Source organism: Acomys russatus, chromosome 16 (assembly GCF_903995435.1).
Source record: "Acomys russatus chromosome 16, mAcoRus1.1, whole genome shotgun sequence".
Taxonomy (NCBI): domain Eukaryota; kingdom Metazoa; phylum Chordata; class Mammalia; order Rodentia; family Muridae; genus Acomys; species Acomys russatus.
The window spans coordinates 1,189,325-1,199,712 of record NC_067152.1 but is presented as its reverse complement, the minus strand read 5'-3'; the positions used below and the strand labels follow the sequence as shown (position 1 = coordinate 1,199,712).

General features: G+C 42.2%; 1 protein-coding gene across 1 annotated transcript; it reads left to right on the top strand.

Annotated features, from left to right (window-relative positions):
• The first annotated feature begins 9,233 nt into the window (after positions 1 to 9,233).
• On the top strand, positions 9,234 to 10,181 carry LOC127199800 (olfactory receptor 3A1). The gene has a single exon (XM_051157790.1). It carries the CDS (start codon positions 9,234 to 9,236, stop codon positions 10,179 to 10,181), a length of 948 nt encoding a protein of 315 aa, XP_051013747.1.
• The last annotated feature ends 207 nt before the right edge of the window (positions 10,182 to 10,388 follow it).

Sequence of the window (10,388 nt, the reverse complement as noted above, 5' to 3'; positions counted from 1 at the left end):
TATTTTCATTAGTTGTGGTTTTCTGTAATGGTCTCAGTCTGATGCAAAGTAAAGCATTTTTAATTAGAGGTGGGAAGTACACTTACTGGTGTAAGGATATGTATTTAGAATGAAGTTGAAAATTATGATGGCATTGTATAATAACAGTAAGAGGTTCTTTTGTGATATCCATGATGTCACAAGCCCCAGATAGTTAAGTAGGTTTCCAGTACCAGGCATGATTTTCACCTGTTAAGAACTCCATTAGCAAGAGTTCATCACACCTTCTGCTTTATGCACACAATCCTAATTCTCAGTGCGCTCACCATGGCCAAGAAGGCTAGATGTTTTGGAACCTATACCTCTACAACTTCTGCTCATGCACACCCTAGCATGTGAAGTCAAGAAAGCTTGACAACCTGTGATTCCTTGCTCCCAGGATACATCCCACTGTACACTCGAAAGCAGGAGAATGCATGAGTCACACATTGTGCTACACACACACACACACACACACACACACACACACACACACACACACACACTCCAGTTCAAGATATTAAAAGTAATGTAAATTCCTTAGCATTACAAACTACAGTTCTTGAGCCTGGAGGATTTACAGAGCCCTTGTCCTTGGAACAACCTTTCATCAAACAGCACTGAGTCTGATTTGTGAGGTCAGAAGTCATGGCTTTCTGAAATGTAGTTGAGTCAATTTTCAGCTCTTCATGGATCAATTAATACCAAATGTCTCCATGACTGAACTTTGAAAAACAATGACATAAACCAAAGCCTACAAAATCAGGGACAATATCAAGTAGTGAAAACGGGTAAACAAACAAAAATCCAAAACAAACAAACAAACAAAAAACCCCAACCACAGCACAATGCAGATATTGCAGAAAATCACAACAAACAAATAAACTAGAGATGGCTAGATTCCAATATAGAAACAGTAGTATTAGGACTATTTAAGACAAAATGATTCCTCAAAAAATTACCAATTCCATAGAAATGGCTGCCATGAGAGTGATTTAGTAGAAATTCCAGACAGATGATTGAAAAGAATGATATAACTACATTCAAAGATTTCAAAGAGGACACAAACATGTGAATGAGTTCAAAGAGGATACACACACACACACACACACACACACACACACACATTCTGAATGAATTTCTAGAAAATACAAATAAGAAAGTCAATTAAAGGTATAAAAATAGAATTCAATAAGGAGATAGGAATGCTGATGAAAAAGCAAACTGTAAGGATCCTAAATGGAAAAATTCAACAAGACAAATGAAAACAAATCTCAGTGGAAATTGCCATCAGTAGAATGGACCAGATGAAGGATGGACTATCAGGGCCTGAGGATGAAGCAGAAGAATAAGACCATTTAGTTAAAGTCAGTGTGGCTGGAAGGAGCATATGAAATATTTAAGACACAGTGAAAAGATTTAATTGATAAAGAAGGATAATTTAGTACCAAAGACATAGAAAACATTTTCAATAAGATCACAGAAGAAAATTTCCAAATCTAGGGAAAGAGATACCCATCCAGATACAGGACACATGAGTGCCAAACAGGACCAGAAAAGAAACTCCCCGCACTGTGTTACAGTTCAAACACTAAGCAGTTAGAAGGAGCAAAATGTAGTGGTGGTGGCCAGGAACACTACTATACTCAGGTGTGTGGTTGTTGTGGATACTGTTGTTGTCTCCATGACTACCATGGCTGTCAGAGTAACAATCTGGGAGACAAGAATGCAGTTCAATTTAACAAGACTAAGTAGCTGGTGTTGATTAAAACTTCATAAGTATGGTCTTACGTAGTTTATTTTAGGCAAATTTAAGCACAGCACATTTTGGTGAAAACGTCCTTGGTGATAATTAACTAAATCCCACGTGTAAAATAAAGCATACATAAATCACCTTGAGGAACTAATTGAGCTAAATAAAGATCATACATGACCACATCAAAACTCTTTGTAAAATACCTGTGACATCTTCCATAAAGATGGGATTATATTAACTGAGAAAAATAAGATCATGATAAGGGTCAGGGAGAGGATCCAGTGTGGTCTCAGACACATAGATAGCTTAAAGGTCACCAGGATATTTAAACACATGTGCTACCTGCCTTCTGGACAGTAGCAGGCTATACATCCAATCCTTTGAAGGAATCACACTGTGATTTTAACATTCTTGGTTCCCCTAGTGCTTGTCTGTAGCACAAGGACCTCCACATTTTCTACACTGCACAATGGAAGGAGAAAGAAAAGACTCATCTCATCATGAGCCTTCGGAATTGCATGGATACTTGATACCCTGTAGTTATGTATTTGTGCCCCAGTGCCCAGTCACAAGATAGGAACTGTGTCTCAAAAGGAGAACACCTGCCTTCAGAATGCATAGTGCTTCCTCTGAGACACTAACACATGCATTTGACCATCTCTTGGTGCTCAGAAGAGGCCCCCTTAGAGCTTCTAAGTGCCACTGATAACTTCAATTTTGGTTAGAGCCACTTGACCACTAGATCGGAGTGCAAGAGCAGCTTGGTCTGTAGCCTCAAATTGTGGCTGTCTTCCCTCACTTTACACCCTGGCCTCTTCAAAAATGAAGATTCAATTTCTGTCAGGCCTCTACTGGGCCTACCTGTCCAATATAACCTTAAACTGAAGTCAAAGGTGAAATATCTGTATTAGCTTTTTTCATCATCTGACACAACACCTAACAGAAACCACTTAGGGTAGGAGAAGTTTATTTCTGTTCTGGGTTCCATCATGATAGGACAGGCACAGAGGCTGGGCTAGCTTCATAGAAGGCCATGGGAGTTTGAAGCATGATTGTGATATCTTTTTTGACAGTTAAGGTAGCAAAGTTTAGGCGAGAAGTAGGGCCAGGCTGCACCCCTCCAAGGCCCTCATACTTCCCGCTCCAAAGATTCCACAGACTCCCCAAATAGCTCCATCAGCTAGGGACCAAGTGCTCCAGCACAGAGGCCTGCAAGGGATAGTTCACATTAAAGTATAATGAAATCCAATGACTAGTAGAAGACAAACCTAAGTTGAAAATCCAGCTAAGGTCTGGCTTGTCATGGTATTGTTACATTCAAATCATAATGGTACAGTAGGGTTTTTCCTTTTTTCCCAAGAATTATTTAGGAAAGTGTATTTAGTTTCACAATGAATTCTATTGATGATTTAGTTTCTGCTGTCATTGACAATTTTCATGATAGTAGTTTTGGTTTACAGTTAGAAAAAAATTGCTGAACAATGAAAAGCCTCTGCACTCATATAATTCATCCTTAAGCTGGAGCTTTGGGGACTGTTGTGGTTTGAATGCAAATGGCCTCCATAGAATCATATGTTTTACTACTCAGTCCCTAGTCGGTGGAAGTGTTTGGGAACGATTAGGAGAAATGACCTTGCTGGAGGATGCATGTCTGTAGTGGGCAGTCTTGGAGGTTTCAGAAGCCTACAGCATTCCCAGTTATCCCTTTCTTTCCCTGCCTCATGGTTATAGAGCAGATGCAAGCTCTCAGCTACTTCCCCAGGGCCTTGCATGCCTTCCTGTGGCCATGCTCCTTTCTCTGATGGTCGTGGGCTCTAACCCTTTTCAACTGTAAGGCCCCAATTAAATGCTTTTTAAAAAAACAAGTTGCCTTGGTTGCAGTGTTTTGTCATGGTGACAGGGGCCAAGAATCGATATGGAGACATCAGCTTCCGAAAAAGAGGTTTAAACTTCTTGGTGATGAGAGTAGGCGGCAGATATAATAGAATGGTGAGAGAGTTATCTTGGATGTAGAAGCTGACAGTGTGATTTAGTGTTAAGAACCAGGCTACTAACATGGAGCACAGGTTGCTATTACTGTAATTAGCACGTCTTTGGTTCATCTCTAGAAAATTATTCATCCTACATTGGCATCAGAGGTCATCAAAGATAACAGAACTACTAGTAATATCCAAAGGTGCTATGCAAGCTGCCAAGAAATAAAGGCAACCGATAGTTCTACTCAGATGTAAAGTCTATGAACCCCAACAATGGGCAGAATGGCAAGATAGACTCCAAAGTGCAATAATGGCACTTATACATTGGAGGTAACCAACAACTGTACAATTGTACTTAAGACCCACTTAGTAGGAGGAAATTTATGTCTAGTACCTAGCCAACTACTAATGGGTGGTGAGGCCATGGACTCTAGAGGATAGCCTACTATTGCCTGATTCCTAAACCAGTAGAATTCCCAACTGCATTCTAAATTCTTATCCTTAAATCCACAAATAAGTTTAGCTTTCACACTTGACCAAAGAAGCTTTTTTTTTTTTTTTTTTTTTTTTTTTTGCAACATAGACCATCACAGAAATCCACGACTGGTCAAAATGCAGAGAATAACAGACTTTAGGGTACCAATCGCTAATGACACATATACAATACAACTCCTACATTTAAGAATCAGAAAGACTGGGAGAAGCAGAAGACCAGGCTGCTTTCTGTGAAGCAGAGTCCTCTATAGATTACCTGAAGTATATGGTTGCCTAAACAAGACCTACACAGTAGTAACACCAGTTGACATACCAGCATAGATAAAGGACGTTTCACCAGGTCCTAGCCATAGACAGAGCTGCAGGCAATTAATAGCGGCTAAGAGAGGGAGAAAATTAGTTTTCCCCAAGGATAAGCCCCTAATTTGTTATCCAATCCCAAGTGGTCAGCCATAAATACAGACATAGAAGCAACAACAAATGGACTAGGTTTGTTGTATTTATATATGTTCATATAATAATAATTTTTAAAAAGGCCAAGAATTTGAGAAGGAGATGGGAGGACACAAGGTGGGTTTAAGGAGGAAGAAATTTCAGTGGAGTGATATAAATATAATGCTCATGAATTTAATTCTCAAAAATAAATGTTAAATAAGATAAACAGAAAAGCCAGTGCTGTATACAAAAATAGACCTAAAAGTCCATTGTGTGGTCAATGGGTCTAATAGAAGGAGATAGAGAGGAAGCCCCATATATAGGTGTCCAGACTAGCTCCCTAGAATGGTACAAATGCATATTTAAACCCCTAGATTCATATTTCTGTGTGGTTATAACAAAATTACAGAATTTGAAACTCAATTTATTAATCTATAAACTGTGAGGAATGTAGACACATGACAGAATCATTGGAAGAACTCATTGGAATTCATTCAACCCAGTGCAATGAATATAGCAAACATGTGACAAACGTTAACCACTGTTTTTAAGTTACTGAAAGTATTGGCCATCCCCTGTGATGAACTGGGTGGATTTCTTGAATTGAATTCTTACAGGAAAGCTAAGAAATCAAGCCATATGCATTTCACAGTTAACAAAGCAGAGGCCCAAGTGGGATAAGCAGTTGCTAAGAAATGGAGGAACAGTCTCTCCATCCCACAGAGCATGCACTACCTCTGGGGTTTGGGCAGCTAGTCAGTTGTCTGAGAGAGCTGAGGAGTATGAAGGTTGCACTGCACAGCTGATCCAATTCCCTCTTTCATCCTATCACTAAGGCTCCCAGCCTCAAAAGACCTGGCCACAAGAGGGAACAACTTTGTGCCACCCCCACAACTTCCTGTTTTTCCCAGCACAGTGCTCTCATTGCCCCTCCTAGGATCATTACAGGAATCCCAAGACACAGTCCCTCTGGCCCTCACTAACAAGGTTCTAGGGGGGCACATTTCACCCTTGAGGATTTGGGATGGTTTGATGGGCCTCCTTCTGATTAGGGTTTCTCCTTCATCCCAGACCCAAACAAGCTTCTCTCCTAATCCACAAGCTTAGAAGTCAGCCTGGCTCAGTCCTCAAATCCTGTGTGAAGCAGGATTTTGCTTGAGCCTCAAGACCTGGTTCAGTCCTGGCTCCACCTCTAATTCCCTGAGTGACTTTGGGACAGCAGGCAGCCCTTTCTGCCCTTGTCCTGTTAATTGAGCTTGCGTCATTTCTCTTGTGTGCCTATAGGCAATATGAGGATGAGAACAAGGACCTGGTGAACTTTCTGGATCCCCACTGTGATGTGAGGCTCCATCTCCTCACCACGGTAGTGTTTATTAGGGTTTGTGTCCTTGAGCTGACCTTGGACTCAACTCTCCTCCAATTTCTTGGGACTAATTTTTGAGGTCCCAAGTGGCAACATTATTATGGAAAAATCCTTGGGACAGAGATGACTCAGCCTCTTTTGTCTTGTTTCTCTCTTTATATATAGCCTCTTTTTGCTTTCACTGAAGCTGAATGAGTTTGTGGGTTTCACATCCTTTTCCACAAAACCTCACTGGTCCCTGTGCCATCACCAGGTGAGTTTTCCTGGCCCTTCCTCTGCCCTTAAGTCGCCAGAAAGTGACTTAAGTTGTTTCTCAACAAGTTGATCTTCCTGGCTCTATAGAGGTGTTGATCTGTGTCTCAAAAGCAACAAAATGACTTGCTGCAGTTTGCAAGTCTTCTGTACGTGAGTTCAGGATCTGGCCTGCATCACATCAGAATGGTCATCATTGGTGACAGTCTTCTCGAGCCATTACCCACATACATCCTGGGTGGTGCCGGTACTTTTGCGTGTGCTTAGTCTTGTTGGCTGAGATTAAGGCAGCAGTTACTGTTCTGTGCCTTGGTGTGACTGAGTTTTCATTTTTTTTCAAAAATAAATGTTCTGACTGTAGAAATGATCTGTAAAGTTGATATAGAAAGGTACTACTGAGCGTGTGGGTTGCCAGTGCTGCACGCTCTACCCAGAGTCATCCCAACTGCAGGGAGATCTGTGCTTCTAACTTAGCTCGCACCACTCTCCCTTCAAAGCTCTTCAGAATCTAGCTTTTCCCAATTCAAAACATCTTTTGATAATACTTGTTAGACACCGATTTTTTTAAAACAAGTTCAGGCCTTTATTTACTTGTGAAGTGGTGCCCAGACACAGTGAATCCATGGGTATCGGGTGTCAAGAGAAATCAGGTGTGTGATTTGCCCTTGAATTATAATGGAGTTGACTAGGTCAATAGCTAAATGATTCTATAAGGTAACTGCCATGTAAAATAGAATCAAAGTGAATAAGAAATATTGAAGACATAAGGGCCACTTTGGAATGGGCAGGAACCAGTCAGGGCAGTATTCTGGAAGCAGCATCATTTGCACCAAGTCATGAAGAAGTGGCTGTAACACACTGCAAGGATATTCTATAAGGAGAAACGGTCAGAATCAGTGATGAGGATACAGGAAACCAGGATGAAAGTCTGTGGTGGCCTTGACCCTCTAAGAAGCCCACTTGAACTACCTCCCTGCAAGGCAAGACCTTGGGCTCCGCCAGAGCTCAGACACAGACACAGAGATTATGGGTGAAGTTTGGTTCAGAGAGCTTCAGGGAGAAGTTATGAAAGGCAAGGCCTTGAGCCCTTGGTGCCCTGGTGGATTTAACTGTAGTGTTGTAGTTAAGAGCTGGGGCTCTGGAGGGTGAATCCTGCCCTGTCTGTCTCTTGCTCTATGCAGGGCCATGCTCCTTTTGATGTGAAGCAAGGAGTAAAACCGTAAGTCCATTGTGACATTGAAGGAATCAATGATCGACGTGTGAAATCCTTAGAGCAGTGCTTAGCTCAGGGCAAGCTTCCCAGCCGCTTAACTTGAGAGTCATCAGAGAATGCCCCAAGAAAACTGTCCACATCGAGGGCATCGGCTGCTGCAGAGAAAGAGCGCTCTGTTTCTCTTTTGCGCCATTAGTTCACTCTGATGTGGGATCCAGTAGATTCACATGACTGTCTCCAGGCGTGGGCACTAAATAACATTTAAAAATTGTGTCAACTGTAGGTAATTTGTAAAACTGAAACAAGCAAGGGAATAAATGCCATTATTAAAGCCACTGGTAAGACTGACGTTCCTTTTAGTCTCTCTCTCTCTCTCTCTTCTGTCTCTCTGTCTCTGTCTCTGTCTCTCTGTCTCTCTGTCTCTCTGTCTCTCTGTCTCTCTCTCTCTCTCTCACACACACACACACACCCCTTATTTCAATCTCATAATATTATATCATGAGAGTTTTGCTTTTTAAGGAAAACACAATAGCAAATGTATTTTTCAGTATTGTTTTCTGTCTATGTACACTGGTGGCATATAAGTAAATAAAGATTTCTTTTTTTTTTTTAAATATTTACTTATTATGTATACAATGCTCTGCTTGTGTGTACACCTGCAGGCCAGAAGAGGGCATCAGATCACAAAGTAGATGGTTGTGAGCCATCATGTGGTTGCTGGGAATTGAACTCGGGACCTCTAGAAGAGCAGCCAGTGCTCTTAACCTCTGAGCCATCTCTCCAGCCCCAATAAAGATTTCTTAAGTTTTAACTCCTATTTTCTTGACATGTCTTTTTATTGCAGATAAATCATTTATTTCCAACATACAAACTTTATTTTTCTTATTTCTCAAGATTAATGCTCCATTAACCTGGGCACATGAGGATTCCCAGAGAACTACCAACCAAAGAGCATGCATATGCTGTAATTATGCCCCCTACAATTATGTAGTTGATATGCGGCTTGTTCTTCATGTGTATCCCCTAATAATTGGAGCAGGAGGCTGTTTCTGACTCTGTTGTCTGCTTTGGATCTCTTTCCCATAGCGGGGCTGCATTGTCTGGCCTCAGTGGGGGAGAATGTGCTTAGTTCTGCCGAGACTTGATGTGCCAGGATGGGTTGGTATCCATGGGGGGGGGGGCTCCCATTCAGACTGGAGGAAGGATGACGGAGGAGGTTGTGAGGTGGGACTGGGAGGAGAGGAGGGAATGGAATGCAATCAGGCTGTAAAAAGAATAAATAAATTAATGAAAAATTAAATATAATGGTGACACCCTTCTCTGTTCTCATTCTCCAAGGACAATCAGATGTTGTCTTTTAGCAAATCTTATGATGCCACAGTAGCCAAACCTGGGGAGTTTTTTTCTTTAGAATGAAGAGTGGATTTGGCCTGTGAATTGTGTGTGCATTAGGCAATTGATCTGCTACATGTTACAGACACACTGACGCTCGAGCATCTTCAGTTTCTTTAAGGACAATACCTCAACAACAACAGGTGACACTTTTAAAATTGTTTGTTTTATGTTTTGAGATTATTATATAATTACATAATTTGGAGGAAGAAAAGAGAAGGGGGTTATATAAATTCTTCTTTTAAAAATTCTATCTTTTCTAGTAGCTAGGTTTTAAATTTCCCCCGTTCACTGAGAGGTCTGATTGTCTTCCTCCTTGTTTTAAAGGAACTCATGCAGCCAAAGTCTAGAGCCAATGGAACAACGGTTACTGAATTCGTCCTTCTGGGGTTGGTGGAGACACCAGAGCTGTGGCCTGTTGTCTTCACACTCTTCCTCTTTGCTTACCTGACCACAGTTGGGGGCAACCTCAGCATCCTGGCAGCTGTCTTAGTAGAACCGAAACTCCACACACCCATGTACTTCTTCCTGGGGAATCTGTCAGTGATGGATGTGGGGTGCATCAGCGTCACTATTCCCTCCATGTTACTTCGGCTCTTGGCCCACAAGCGTACAATTCCATATGGAGACTGCCTCACACAACTCTTCTTCTTCCATCTGTTGGTTGGGGTTGACTGCTTCCTGTTGACAGCCATGGCTTATGACCGCTTCCTGGCCATCTGCCGGCCCCTCACCTATAGCACCCGCATGAACCACACTGTCCAGAGGATCTTGGTGGCCACGTCCTGGGCTTGTGCCTTCAGCAACGCACTGACCCACACTGTGGCCCTATCCACACTCAACTTCTGTGGCCCCAATGTGATCAATCACTTCTACTGTGATCTGCCCCAGCTCTTCCAGCTCTCCTGCTCCAGTACCCAGCTCAACGAGCTGCTGCTCTTTGCAGTGGGTTTCATAATGGCAGGGACCCCCATGGCACTTATTTTCACCTCCTACATCCATGTGGCAGCCGCAGTTCTGAGAATCCGCTCTTCTGAAGGCAGGAAGAAAGCCTTCTCCACATGCAGCTCTCACCTTACTGTGGTTGCCATATTCTATGGAGCTGGCATCTTTAACTACATGAGACTCGGTTCCATCAAACTTTCAGATAAGGATAAAGCTATTGGGATTTTCAACACTGTCATCAACCCCATGCTGAACCCACTAATCTACAGCCTCAGGAACCCTGATGTGCAGGCTGCCCTCTGGAGAGTACTCACAGGGAGGCGGCCAGCAGCTTAAGGAGGTCTCAAGGCTTCCTCCACAGGTTTCTTGTACATCTAAAGCTGGGAATGGGAGTGTCCTGTCATGGCAAACACTAGAACCTTTGTTCACAACTCTTTCCATCTTGGAAATTTAGGGCTAATAATCATTGTCATCCAAAGAAGTCATATACAGGTGTAGATGACAGCATGTACATAGGTCCTTCCAGGTCTTCCCGTTGCTGCG

What these genes read in the sequence shown, in the direction of transcription:
- LOC127199800 (XM_051157790.1), top strand. Translation starts at nt 9,234, where the DNA reads ATGCAGCCAAAGTCTAGAGCCAATGGAACAACGGTTACTGAATTCGTC.